The sequence below is a fragment of the Numida meleagris genome, chromosome 5 (genome assembly GCF_002078875.1).
Source record: "Numida meleagris isolate 19003 breed g44 Domestic line chromosome 5, NumMel1.0, whole genome shotgun sequence".
In the NCBI taxonomy this organism is placed as follows: Eukaryota; Metazoa; Chordata; class Aves; order Galliformes; family Numididae; genus Numida; species Numida meleagris.
The window spans coordinates 17766280-17781475 of NC_034413.1; the positions used below are offsets into that span (position 1 = coordinate 17766280).

At 42.3% G+C, this 15196-nt stretch overlaps 1 protein-coding gene across 1 annotated transcript; it reads right to left on the reverse strand.

Moving 5' to 3' along the window:
* ZNF488 (zinc finger protein 488) lies at nt 31–10960 on the reverse strand. Its single transcript, XM_021400343.1, has 3 exons — nt 10718–10960; nt 7235–7463; nt 31–5860 (listed from the first exon to the last, which is right to left on the reverse strand). Exons 1-3 carry the CDS (start codon nt 10934–10936, stop codon nt 4701–4703), a joined length of 1608 nt encoding a protein of 535 aa, XP_021256018.1. The 5' UTR covers nt 10937–10960; the 3' UTR covers nt 31–4700.

Below are 15196 nucleotides of genomic sequence, written 5' to 3' on the forward strand. Positions count from 1 at the left end.
CACTCGTGTATTCCTTCTAATGTCTTTTAAGCTTCTTTAATAATCTAAATGATCCAGATATACTTCTTTTTTCTTAAACACAATCTGTTGTGCTGTCAGGTACGAACAATAGTGGTTCTCAAATGCAACATTTAAAACGTGTAGTCATCCATTCAGAGACCAAATACTATACCATATGGGTACAAATAACAAATCATTTCTTCACCAAAGTAATATGACAAGTACTTATGAACAATAAATGTTTAATGATTGGAATCTAGTTGGGAAAACAAGAAAAGAAAATGCATTTGCTGGTGGCTCCATTTGATGTCAATAATCCTGTAATACTCCCTCAGTAGAAAGTAACTGTGTAGAAAATTACACTGCAGTGAAAGGCTAGAACATCATCAAACTCTGAACAAAAATCAGTTATAGAAAATAGATGGCTTGTGGTTTAAATTAGAAAGTTAGACAGAACTTGTCTTAGAAATGGACTAAGTAAATTCTGAAGTGCCCTTCCAGCTTTTTATACAACAGGAAACACACTGAAACCACCACTCTTCTCTCTTCTGGTTCCAGAGCTGAGATGGACATTCAAGAGTTTGTAGTAGCACCATTTCCTACCATCCAATCTAGAATAACTCCGTAATGGTTAATTCTGCTAATGTTCCTTTCAAAGGAAGTAAGAAATCAGTATATCAGGACTCCTAGCAGTATGATCTGTCTTGTTTCAGAGTTCACAGGACTCTGAACAAGAAATGACAGGCAGAGTGTTCATTTTTGCACAACAGAATGGCGCGTTCTTGCTCTCTAGAGAGTGCTCCTAATGCAGACTCCTCTGATCGTACCACAAAAGCTGCCCTAGCTCAGTTTTCAAGCAGTAGTCTGTAGGGACTCACAGACTACATCTAAGAAATTAGTGAAAAACACTCTTTTTTTCCTCAAAGTATCTCTAGCCATAATAAACACACAGATCCCTGCTGTAAGATCTCAGCATTGCACTGTGAGTGAGACTGAAGGACTATCTTCATGAATTTCTCAAGTCCCTGCATTTCTTCAAGAACCCCCTGCTCTAGTGGAGTGCCTTTCCTACAGCAGGATTTCCTTTCACCTGCACCAATTTAAATGTTCAGACTTCTAGACATAGGGAAAAAGCTTCCAGCATGACCTGATTAAAGGATGCTTCTTTTAATTTGTCTCATTAGGCTTCCTTCTGCCTGTGCTGCCTTGGTTCACTCAGTGTTAATATGAATATTTTCATATAAAGAAATAAAATCTCCAAAATTCTTGGATAAGCCCAATGGTTTACGTAATCTGACTTAGATGAGACACTCAGTTCAATGTGAAACACATAAAAGACATCCTTCTGACTCCACAAGGGGCTTTGCACAAAAGCATATTTTACACATAGGGAATCAGGTTCTGGTTCTGTTGACATCTGTGCTATTTTGCTCTGATGCTGACACAGGCATAGCTTGCAACAGAATGTGATTTTGGACAGTTGTGTATGTAAACAGGTCTTACTTCACAAGACACTTTAATCGTCAGTGTAAAAAGCAATTTGCTTTCACTCAATTTTTGTGCCAACCTGCAAAGGAGCAAGACAGAATAGCACACACTTCCCTGCAGTGGGGTTTCTGGTATGCAAGAAGAAAACCCCTGTCTTTACATGCTAGTACCAAACTGTGCTTCTCCTGCAACTGGAGGAGGTGAGGATGGTATCAGAAGGAAAGCTGATTAAAAACCTATCCTCTTCGGTTTTTTTTTAATTTCAAATCAGCTCTGGCACTCTTCATAACTGATTCTCTTGCCTTTCTATGCACAGAAGGCACTTATTTAGATATTTCTCATCAACATATGTTGTGGCTGAGATATGCCTACAAAGAAGCTGGATAAGAGTTTTCTTTTTCCTTTACTTTTTTCACCAAAGAATAGAGCTTCATGAGATACAGGAAAGCTCCCTCTCCCTGCAGTCTTAATGCTTGCATGAGCCTCATGGTATAAGCAGAATGAAGTTCAATCGCTTCCGAGCGCTCTAAGGATGCAGGTCTAATGCATGACTGGATAACATTTGAAGATTTGGCAGCTTTTTATCAGGGGCTAATTTTCCACACTTTCTCAAGATGACTTACATCAACCAAAAGTCAGTGAAACCATTAGGTTTCACTGTTAGGTGAAACCTAACAGTTAACCAAACTGTTAGGTCTGGTACTGCTTCATTCTGACCTACGTGCAGCGTACTGAAAAAAACAGGCCCTTGGAGTAGGCAGTGCTGAAGCGATGTACCAACATAAGATGGGGAAGCATTACACAGCTGATCCTGTCTTTTTCCAGAAGAACTCCGAAGTTTCTAACATACCGTGTTAATAAAACACAGTATCTGTTAGTAAGCGAAGAGGAGAATATTTGGCAGCAATGGTACCAAACAATATTAAGTCTTATTTATACAGGGCAAGACTGATCTGAAAGTCACTGATGTAAATCAGGAGTAGCAACATGGAATTATTCTAGATTTGCACTGGAATAAGTGAGATCACAATCTGGCTTAAACTACTAATGGGAACTATAACCCTAACCGCATATGAATGCAGTTACACCATGGGGTCCTTCATTACACTTTATGGACACTGACTTCACAGTAAACTGGCTGGCACTCAAACAAAACCAGATGAAGTGAAATTTGGCCTCTAAAACCTTGCCATAAATATATTCCTTACACAGTAACTGTTATTGGACACAAAATAGAGATTGAAAGATTAGGAGGAAACCACATAATCTCCTACTCAGTGCAAGGTTGTTCCCTGTGCTACATGTTTGAAAGCTTTTCTTCCCTTTGGTTTTTAATGACTCTGGTGAAAGAGCTTCCACCACTGACATGGAAAGCTGTATTACAATCCAACCAGACCTGCAGTCTCAATTTATGTCTTCTGAATTCAAGGGCATAAAGTAAAGATTGTATCACTTTATGTTGGGAAACAAAGCTGGAGTGCACAGCTAGTGGTTGGCCTACAATACTTCAAATGTTTATGCTAATAGGGAACAGCCACATATTAACGTTGAACAGCAGTATACTGGGAAGAATACAGTTTCCTGACTCATAGAAATCTCCCAGGAGGGGACAGTGAAGGTAATATGTTGAACTCAACTGACAGCCTAAGACTTTAGGGCCGTCTTTTGTCCCTCAGATGTTTTGTTGTCTGATACTTGCATTATCAACCTAGGCATCATCATGAGAACTCAAGGAAAACTTCCTATACAAATCCCGGGGGTACTCCTAGCTGTGAGATCAACACTTTCTGATCATTATCTGAAAGGGAATAATAGCAGACGAGGCACAGAGACAGGCCACAAAACCAGGAGACAACCTTTAAAAAAAAAACGTACAAGAGAGACAAAGACTGACTTGAAGAACATGTTGTCATAAACTATCAAAAGTAAGTCCCTAAGTGGATTTAAGAGGTAATGAAAGGCTAATTAGATGAGCTGCAGTAACAACAGGCGGGGCTGCTGCTTTCTTTCTTCCCCCCCGAGTAATATAAACTCATCTGCATCTGAGACTAAGCAGAGCACAAACCAAAGGAGGCAACAGAAAAATGTCTCATATGGACTGGCTACAGAAAGACTTTGGCATCTTCTGTAAAACATCTGGAATTAGCCAATGTAGAAACCAGATGAGAGAAATGGTCTCATCCAGTGCAATTCATGAGCATCTGTGTCATTTTGTGAAGGACATTCCTCTTCTAGCTGTCAGCAGAACAGAGCCTACCAGCCAGAATGCAGAATGCAGGTTCTATCTAGCAGTAGCTAGCAGTAACTTAGACACCCCAGCTGTCTTCCTTAGTATATACATAAACTGAAATCCATAAGTGAAACCCTCCCCCTATCAGACCTGCATGCTTACCAAAGTCACATAGATCTTGCAAGCCCACCTCTGGGAAGAGTCTGTGCTCCCTTCCTTAAATGATTATTTGACTACAGCTCACATTTTGATGCAGATGCAGACTGATTTGATTTTGTATAAGTTATTTCAAAAGTGGCAGAGCCTAGAACTCAGACTCAGACTTCTGAGCAGAGCTCAGACTTCTAAGTCACATCCCCTTTGGCTGTGTGTTGGTCAGTTGTTGATGATCACTAATTTCACTAATTTCACTAATTTTAAGTAGTGCCTTCCAAAGCCCAGGAAACAGGGAGATGCAAGTCTTTTCTTCAGACTCACAAACCTGGTAGGAGAGCTGATTCAGCTAGGACAAAGGAGTAAGAGGCCACCAATGCTGATAAAAATGGTAACTTCTTTTCTTTTAGCATACAAGCATGTAGATTTAAAGACTCCACATTCAGTGAAGAGGTTGCTACCTCTGTATTTACATTGTACTGCAGACACCAGCAAATCAAATATGTGCAAAGCAAACTTTATCTGCAAAATGATACCTTTGTCCCCAAACTTTGTTTGCAAATTAATACTGCATGTGCATTCATTTCACTATTTTATTTCCTCAAAAATAGATTGACAAGGGCCAGGCTGAGTTTCCAAAATTTACAACCCACTCAGACTTTTGTAAACATTTTATATTTTTTGCAAAGCATCTATTATAAATTACTGTAAACAGTGATTTTCTGTGAGAAATGAATGTAAACACAAAAAAGAAATGGATACAAGTGAATGATGTCCCTCTTCTTTACCCAGCCTGCCCAGTCCCTTGGTGAGATCCATCTGCACAACTCTAATTGTGAGAGGTCATGTGCCGGGATAAATGATGGCGTTCTCGGAAGTACTCATGACAAATGGGACACGTGAGCTTCTCCTCCCGTCTCCTCTTGCTCTGGGATTCGGTTGAGGAGTATTCTTTTTTGTGATGTGACCGCATGTGGAAAACTAAATCGGAAGTCATGCGAAAGGACAGGTTGCATTTGGCACACCAGTTCTGGGCAGCCACTCCAAAGGACGTGAAGGTGGGGGGAAGAAGAGTCAAGGAGGAAGAGGTGGAGGAGGAGGAAGAAGTAGTCGTCGTGTTCTGTAACTGTCCTGCTTGTTTGGGCCACGGTTCTGAGGTATATGGGAAAACATTGCCCCGAATGATGCTAGTCTGCAGCATCTGAGCATTACACAAATCACTGACAAAGAACTTGGAATTGAGAAGAGTGCTGCAGCACATGATGTCTGTGGTGGCGATGAAGCCAGACAGCTCCCCCAGGCTCTTTGGTGACTCACTCATGGGATGAGAAGAATTTATTGCCGCTCTTTCTGCTAGACATTTACTGGGCTTGCTGAAAGCACTCTTCTGCTCTCCTCGGCCTCTGGTGGGCCACACAAAGGAGAATGCACTACCAGAGGAGTTCAGTAATGCTTCCTTAGATACCTGCTCCTTACCAGTGGGGACTGTGCCATCCTCCTGGTCTGATTCTTTGGGTCTCTCATTCCTCAGTTTCTCCTTCATCCTCCTGACTTCAGTGAAAGCGCTCTGCTTCTGCTCGAAAGCCTCCTTCCTAGCTGACTGCCTCCCTGAACTCGACTTCCAGAAAGAACCAGCTGGTGCATGCTCTCCCCTAGCCTCTTCCTTGCCCCCACAGTTATGTTCCTCACTCAGATTATTCGTTTTCTCCAACAACACTGTTTTCCTGCTCCTGTTGTTCTCAGCCTCTTCTGATTTTGCTCTCTTTTCTCCAGTGAGACCATGGGCATCATCTTTGTGAGCTGTCATTTTGTCCTCTAGATCCTTTGCCAGGCTGTGGAAATTTGTGGTCTGCTCCTCTAAGGTGCCTTTTTCAGCCTGGAAGTTCCTCCATAGCAGGGCACTCTTCTCTGGGGTGCACAGGAAGCGAACGTGGGACAGATAGGAATGCTCACTTTTAAAGACGCGGTTGCATTCTTGGCATCTCAGCTCTGCAGAAACAGATAACAGATGATGAGTTTTGCAAAGTTAGAATCGTGGATGGATGCAGAACCTGACCGTATTATTGACACAAACAAAAACACAAAAACATCCCTTAAGTCATACAAGGTGATACATGGTAAAGCTAAAGCGAGAGTGAGATCCCTTGCTCTTATGGAAAATGATTCACATCTGTTTACCTCCATGTGCTACTTGCAGAAATGCTTCCATGCAGCCCCTCCAGCCGTGGTTGTATTTGATGAAATTGCCAGCACAAAATAGTGCAGATAAAACCATACGAACTTTGGGACTATATTACTGCACTCACCATCTTTAAAACGGGCTAAATGTTAATTTCTATGCACCCTTGTAATAACACGGACTAGAGCTAGACTCAAAGATTTTGGTTCAAGCCTCTAATTTCTGCAGAAGATACTCTGAAAGTTTAATACTTTCTACAAATCATTTGATGTTAATGCCTGAAGCCCTTATTCATGGTCATTTGGCAAACTGCTCTATGTCTCAAGGCATAGATGCCTGTGGCATAGAAAATATTCAACGTGAAACAATGTCAGTCATGAGTAGGAGGAATGGGAACATGCACTGGAGTGACACCATCTCTTTCTGGCCTTCAGATGAGACACAACTCAATGACCAAGAAATGTATAGCACATCTTAACCAATGTGAACAGCGTCCATGCTCCAGTATTCCACAACACACTGCAGTTTATAAATGCAAGTGATGGCAGAGAGCTCCTGAGGTCTGCGATGCATAGAAGAGTTCACATATTGGCTAGGCAGAACAGCAAAAAAAACCAAACCTAATCTGTAGGCTTAGTACAGTATAGATTGCTTCCCGAATTACAGAAGCTGAACTTATTAACAGTACAGCTGCTAGTTTCAAGTCTTGCATCTAAATACAGTGTTTCTTGTGCAGGTAGCACTCTGCCCTGGTAAATACACAGGGCTGATAGTGTGTCTACACAGAAGCTAGCAGAATACACTCAAATCAGTTAAAATGATTTAGTGGGTACCAGCTATGAATGTATCTATGTTAATTTAATGTTAAAATACTAGTAAGTACATTATCATATAAACTAACCAACCCATACCTATGCTAACAAAGCTATATAAGCTACTTTTAATTCCAGCAAAAGGAATGTAAAAGAAGGTTTGCTCCACTTTGACTCCATCAAAATTTGAAGGAAATTTCTTCATACTCTATGCCTTCAGCTCAAGCCCCAAAGCAGAAGGTCTGACCTCTTAACTGCTGAGGCTTTAGGCAGCTTTTGTGTCCGGTATTACGGGATCAGCACATACTAAAGAAGTTGCAGGCTCACTTCAGTCCTCTGTGACCTCTGCACAGCCAACAGTCCAGTACTTACCAGTCGGGGGACTCTGAGCTTTTATCTCATTGAAACCCAAGAGGCTGGAAAGCTCTTCATCGTACCAGACAAGCAGCTCCTCATTTTTGTTGATTTTCCTGGTAGAGCGATAATATAACTGACTGTTTTCTAAGTAAGCTTCCAAGTTCTGCTCCTTGCTATTGGCAGCTGCTTGTACGAGCCTCATCCAAGGCATTCCTGTAGGACTGTGCATGGATGTGACATCTACCTGTGGGACAGGACACAAAAAAAGGGAAGTTTCACATTCTAGGAGCCAAAATGGATGTCTAACAAATTCAAGAAAAAGAGAAAAAGGTTTTTTCTGCCTCACACGGAGCCTATGCCAAAGCGGTGAGCCCAATCCATACACATCTGTCACCAAAGTCATGGTGGGGAGAAAGCTCAGGAGTTAACAACCTAATATTAAGTCTATTGCTCAAATTAAATTTCCCTTCTGTATACACGTTACAACGTAGTGCTCAGTCTCACAAAGGCTTTTCTCCACAGGACTACTGAGTCCTTTAGTCACAGGTTGACCATGCTCTGGAAATAATATAACTGCAAAACATTTGTTTTTGTCTTCCTTGTTCAGTGTGTGGCTCACATCTCATTTAATTGATTGCATTTGCTTTGAATAGGGAATGATTTATTTCTTTATATGTTTTTCCTTGGTGTTTACCACAGCAGAACTATGTCCTCTGCAGTGTTTGAAAGATGAGGAAGATTTTCATAGCTGGGAGGCTGAAACACAGGGTGATCAAGGGCAACATTTACACACATAAAAAGCCTCAACTAATTTTTGAAGCACTAAGTCATTGTTTTGAAAGGAAGAATTTTGGAAATGAAAAATGTCTAATGACAAGCATGATCCAAGTTTCACCCCAAGCAATGTATAGCTCTTTGTTTTCCACTAATTGCAGGATGGCCATTCATTGGTGTTTTGTATCAGAAACAGTATTTAGGTTATTTATTTCTCTGTTTTTAACTCAATCTGACTGTTACCTACCAAGAAAAGTACGACTATGGCAGTTGCTTGGATATAGAAGGAAACATTAAAGGGCCATTAGTATAAGAGTTAATTAGTATGAGGGAGAAAATAAATTTGCATGCCCTGTAACTGGTTCTCTCTGAACACCACGGTAATTAACAATGATTGAGAAATCCTAAAGTCTGACAGCAACACAAGCACACCCACCCACAGACACAGTGGTTGCGACTAATAGCTATGACAGAGGCTGTCATTTATTAGTTTCTGTGTTTCAGAAATACCAAGAACCCCCCCAGAGTTCTAACCAAAGTCAAAGGGAACACAGCTCCTCCAGGAACCAGACCTCCAAGGCAGGAGCTGAGAGCGCTCACAGGAGGAATCAAGGGCAGAACAGCAGACCTGGGTGCACTCAGCTTCAAGTGTGAGCCCACGTCAGCTTTCCCTCTCCCTGGGATGGCAATCCCTCAGATGAATCCTTTGCATCCATACATGAGGGAAGGGCTTTACTGCCCAACAGGCTCAACCAGAGTGCCATGAGGTTAGTCTGGCTTCCCTGATACAATCTGGAGGAGAAAGATGGGAATAAGGCTGCTCCTTGGATCCAGGAGGCAAAAGCATGAGAAGCTGCAAGGGGCAGAGGAAGTCAGCGGGAAGGACAGATTCTATAAAGGTTTGCTTTTCTGGGGTAGAGCACTGGCTGGAAAGAACTACCTGTGCCAATTGTTTCCCAAGCACATAAATTGGCTCAAGGAGCTCAAATTAGGGCCTCCAAGTGGATGAGAGAAAAAACAGAGCTCCCTTTTGAACTAAACATAAAAGCCTAAGAAAATGAAAATATTTTTGGAAATTATATTCTCCAAAGCTTTGAAGAATTGCTGCTGAACTAGGATGAGCACGAAATTCAGCTGCAGAGAATCCAGCTCAACACTGTGTTTTTGCTATAGCCAGCATATCAAGCCCCATCTCTTGTTTTCCCCTCAGCGCCATGACAATGTTGTGGCATCGTGATTATATCATTAATTAATTGTCTGCACACAGAGTTGCAAGCTAAACAATAGTTCCTGATTTCTGGAAGGTTTTGTTTTAATTTTGAGTATAAAACAGGAGATGGGGCAAAGAACTGCATCTGAAATAGCTACTTGCACTCAGTTTGATGCATTTACTGACAAAAACAGAGATCAGAGCCAGCTCAGGTGTTCATAGCAACTCCTAACTCAAATGCAGCAAAACACTAAAGACATCTCACTGGAGGGCTGTTCCAATGCAGAAACCCTCTGAGGCTCTTCCTTGTGTCTACAGTCATTCCAAAACTTCTAGGAGGAATATAGAATTATTCCATAGAATCTCATTTCAGGAGGGCTCATTCTTCAGAGAGCTGATGGTTCTCCTGGAGCACTGATAACCCTGCCTGAGCAGGCTAACTTGTGCCAGGGACTCAAATGAACAGTCAGCAAAAGCCTGAAGGCTCTTTGTCTCTTTCTTAATTTGTATTAACCAAAAACATCAAACAGATATCTCCCAAAAGATACATAGAATCACGGAATCACCAAGGTTGGAAAAGACCTACGAGATCATCCAGTCCAGCTGTCACATCTTCCCTATTGCACATTCTGCCTGGGATTTCTCTCTAAGCTACAGAAAGCTTAGGAGAATCTGGATCCCTCCCAGAAATGTTCTTTCTTCATGATGTAAAACACGATGTCCCTGTCTTCATCTAGAACAATGATGACTGAAATGCACTCCAAGACCCAGAAGGCTGAGATAAGATGTCAGCAGGAGAAATAGGCATTGTCCAAATGAGAATGTTATGACAAACAGTGGCTAGGGATCCAAATATTTGGGAACAAGACCTTGAGATTTAACAGCCTACATTCACTCCATCACCATCATGGGTCTCCAGTCCTCCCCAGCACGATGGTTCCTTTTGTTTCAGAGCCCCAGCTATGTGGCTTCCCTGCAGTGACTGCAACGAGCAGCTGCAGTGCAGACATATCTAAGGTAACTTCAGCAGATCCATGTACTAGTAACAGTAGGATGTGGCTACCTGAAGAATGTGTGGGCTAGCTGCCTGATTGACACTTTTTACAGATCATACTAAAATCACTGACAACTGTGATTTTACTTTTATGGGTAACTCAGAAAATCAGATTTACGGTGCCTCCTGTGTCCTTTGTAAGGAGGAAACCTGAGTGAGCTAAGTGAAGTTGCTAAACTATTCATCTCTCTTCCCTCCTGCTTGCAGTCAGTGCTGAAGCAGGTCATCAGTCCTGAGCACAGAAACAGAACTTCGTATTCTTCCTGCAGAGGAAACAGTTTTCACTGAGGTCCCTCCAATCTACAGCCCATAAATCAGCAACACGCTGGCTGCTTCTCCCTTTTGGAGGAGCTGTTAGTTGTGCTGAACAGAGCGAAAATCCACCTCTGACAAATTCACCTCCTGAAGGATGGTGTAACCCTGTCTGATACGACTAGCATCAAGAGCTGCCTTTCCCTACCTTAAACACGTAGTGGATGGTCCGTCTGTCAGAACACTTGAGGGCAATAAAAGCTACAGTGTCCAGCAGGGTGTTCTGCAGCATGCATGGGCCAAAAACAGCTTCTTCGGGAATGTCTTGTGCGGTGTGAACAGTAGCCAGTATATCCGGAAAATGGTGATGCAGAAGTTTGTTGTCACTTGTCCAAAGGAATTTAGGCAAAGATGTGAGTTCCATCATAAACCTGTAAAATAACAAGAAGTCATACTTGGAATACAGATGGTAATGGAAGGAGACATCACTACTTAACAATATAAAGGCTTCCAGGAACTGCAGGTGAATTGTAAGAGCATGCCAAAACATTGTTGGTTACAGAGTTTACAGCTTTATTAACATCTAGTTCAAAAAGAGAAAAACTACCATGTAGAAAACCAAAATATGAGGTTTGGAGACAAGTTGATTACTTTTTTTTCTGGAACAGTCAGACCGTCCAGGTGCCCAGCTGCTCTGCACTGCTACTCCCTACAGCCAGGAACAAGAAACACTGGGAACAGTAAGCAAAATTTTCAACCAGTGGAATTTTGTATACTCTTCTTCAGTATATTCTCAGATAACCTTCTTATTTATTATTGGTAGTTCATGGAATTGTGAAGAAAGATGCAGAAGGACTACAACAATAAAAAAAAGCAGATGTTTTCTGAGATGGGTTTTGAAAAATTCATGCTCTTTAATTCGGAAATGCAACATCAGTCTAAGTACTCGGGTACACAACCAGGAGTAAACTGAGTGTCTGTTTTACCTGAATCCACAAAATCTCTGTAGACTGACACAGGGATTATATCCTTCCCCTTCCAAAATGTACTTAAGATAATAATTATTAGCTATTGTTAGGAAAATCGAATCAGATTATGACTCTTGCCATGGTTTTACCCATAGCATAATATTAGGAGAGATTGGTGTACTCAGGGGCTATACTTCCTTGCCCTGAATGTTGAATATTAAATCTTTTTCAGAGCAGAGGTGATTTCTGCATCACACGCCTCAATCCAAGGTCTGTATATGCAGCAAGGAAGTCGCTTTGTGTTATTTGCCAATCTGAGCTTCTCTAGGTTTTTAATAAAGATATTGCCATCTACAGCTCCCAGCTGGAGGTCATGGAAAAACCCTAATTTATGCCATCAAGAGCTGGATCAGGTCCATTAGGCACAGAAAATTAAAGAGAACAGCAACAAGCCCTGAAGAGGCCTTAGCCTAATAAATACTGAGATAGAAGGGCTAAAGATCCAGTCTAATCTTTCTCACTCTCTGCCAACAGAATTGATTTGTTACTCACTGACTCATGACTTAAACTGAAGTGATATAAAGTGCTCAGGAGAGTTGCACTGATTTAACTAAATCAGTTTCCAAATCAGTATCGTTAATTCAGAATAATTTCCTCCTCATAGGCAAGGTCTGAGTCTCCACCCTGGAAATATGGAAATGCATGTTTACGTATGCAGTAGTAGTGAACCTCTGAAGGCTGAAGGTCTAAAACAGACAAGCAAGACAAAGAGTGGGAGGTAAAAGGGTAAGAAAAGGTCAGCTGGCTTGCCAGAAATTAGTCCTTAAGTGGAGGGTGGAACGGGACTCTGCTTTCAATTACTGATGAGTTTCATTGTCTGGTTTCCCAATAACCTGCTGAAGTCATTACTGGTGTGAGAGCAAAATGATGGCTTCTACGTGCACATTCGTACAACATAGGATGTGCCTAAATAAACACAACAGATTCATACGTTTATGTGTTTCCATTTAAACAGTACTGATTTTTAATAAATGGAGAGGGTGAGGCCACATTTTAAAAATAATAATAATGAAAAAAATAAAAGCGCCAAACCATCAGAAAAATTAGTTTGAGATCTAAAATGCTTCAGTGTAACTCTGCATAAGAAAGCATTAGGAATAAGTTATAAACTGAAACAATTCCTTTTGTAAGAGCCTACAATTGGTAAATTCTTAATCCCTTCTAGCATTATTTTACTCATCCACTTACAACCTTAGAAGGCAAATCATCTCACTAAGATTCCCCTTTCTAATTCATCCGAATGTCTCTATGTAAATAGGAGAGCGTTGTGCATTGGCTACCCCGGTGTCCTTCAGAGGAAATCAAATTTTCTGTTTTCTTTGGGGGTCTTCAAGGTTGAATTTGAGTGAGGATGTTGCTGAGGATACTGCATGTGAGCACATCCATGTCAGAAAGGGATGGGTCACTGCCTGTTTGTGGTCCCAGCCTCCTCCTCCAGAAATCCCCACTGAAGCATGGATACTGGGCTCAAAGGAAGATACACCTGCTTCCAGCCAACTCCTGTGGCCTGGTACCTTTCCTTGTTTCAGCCAGTGTCAAAGAGTGACCACAAACCCCAGCATGACAAGAACCATTTCTCCAAAAACTGACAATGTGCAGATACCAAGACTAGGATTTATGTGCAACACCACCATCTAGTGATTTCTGCCAGAAGAGACGTCCCAAAGAACGTCTGACAGCAGGGTAGGACAGGCCTCAGTGCTGCTCCCCATTCTGGTTTTGCTGCTCACAGGATGGATGCAAAATGCCAGCACGGCTGCTCTCTGCTCCTTGGTGCCAGCGCAGCTGCTGGCAGCACGTTGCGCGCCACCTGCCTGATGCCCCTGGTCCTGCCCCCAGTCTTGAGTCCTGAAGGGCTTCTGTGCATCCCAAGAGAAGGGAGGAAATAATTCCCAGATGCAGGAGCCTCTGCCTGCCCTCACTGTCCCACAGGGCTGCCTACAGGTAATCCTCCCTTCTGGAAACAAGTAAATCAAGATAATGGAACGTTCCATTCCATTAAATTCTTCTGGATTGAGGGGATGGAGGAAATGGAGCCCAGTAACGAGTATCAGATCACTAACATATCTTTCTTCTATCCAAAGTCAAGCTTACCTCAAACTCAATATGCCTTTGTGTTTTGCTTGTCTTCTAAGTGTCTTGTGAATTAGTCACAGATCTGATGAACAAAAACAATCCCCCAGGTGACAGCGATGGTCACATTCCTCTCCTGCACAGCAGGGTCAGCTCTGGGAAAGCTGCGAAGAGGATGTATCGTGGGTACAGAGCAAAGGGGCTCGTTCCCGTGAGCCCTGCAGCAGCTTTCTGTGTGGGAAGATCAATCTCTTCAAATAATTTGTCGAATGCTCCACCTAGTGAAACATCTCAGCATAACATGGAGGCCCGAGACAAAGGGACAGCAGCACAGAAGCTCTTGCTTAATTCTGAATCCAGTCCCGGTGCATTTCACATCTTTGCCAATGGCTCTTGCAGTCTGAATGAAGTTACAATCATTAAGAACCTACAGTAGGGGTTGCAATGATGTTCAGTGGTGATGGTACACAGGCCGGCTGGCATTTGTCTTTGGCAGACTGAAGTGCGTGAATTGCTCACATTCTTCAAGGGGAGTGAAGGACAGAGAAAATGATCCTAACTGAGAATTCTTCAAGATTTCACAAAATGGATTTTTTGTTTTCTCCTAGGATGCCAGGAAGTCCCGAGGCTGGCATCGGGCTTTCATTTCCTTCAGTCAGCTTCCTGTCATTGCTGCCTACACAACTGCAGTACAGTCACTACTCCCTTCCCTGCCTGATGCACATACACCTGCAAGCACTTGGAACGATGGGATTCCTACTGATGGCTTCACTGGTTATTTTCCCAAGCTGGTCATACCCCCCATCTTTTATGCCTCACATGCTCCTCAGACACCACCACCTCTGGCCCTTACCCAGTGAGGTGTCCTCTGACCTCACTCCAGTACTTAAGGAATAACAGCCGCACACAATTTCTCTTCAGTGACCTGAAAATCCCAGTTAGTGTTTTCCTGTGCCATCAGGACAAGCACATGTAGGTGAAGACACACTACATTAAAATCACACATGTTTTATGTTACTGATTTCTACAATTTGGCTAACTGCTTTAAGAAGCAGCCATTCTTCTGCACTCTTATTTCTCACAGATTTGCTCACTGGCTTGTGCATCTGACAAACTCATTCCTCTGCTATATGGCAAAGTTTACAGTACTCTGTCATAAGTCTCCTTGTGAAGGTCATATCTTCAGCTCTGTACTGTGCAGGCAATGATACCCTTGCCTCAAACAGCCAATGCTGAGAGTGCCATTGCCTCCTAGAGATACGGTCCTTCTCATGCAACATAATCCCGCTGCTCTCGCTCATGTTCTGTATAAGCAGTTCTTCTTCCTCCAGGCTCACCCACACACACATGTCTGAAATGGTGAATAAATTGAATATTTATTGTGCATTAGTAGGACATTAGAGTCAGATCACCTGTTAGACAGGGGGTGTTCTCCATATTCTATCTGTCACAGATGAGAATTTTCACATGGATGAGTTTAGGGACTTGCAGTTTAATGGACTCTTCATCCCCCAGAAAATATCTGATACACATACACCATGTCCCTGAGTGATGGATTTTGCATCTTTATTTCTGAGGAGCATGAC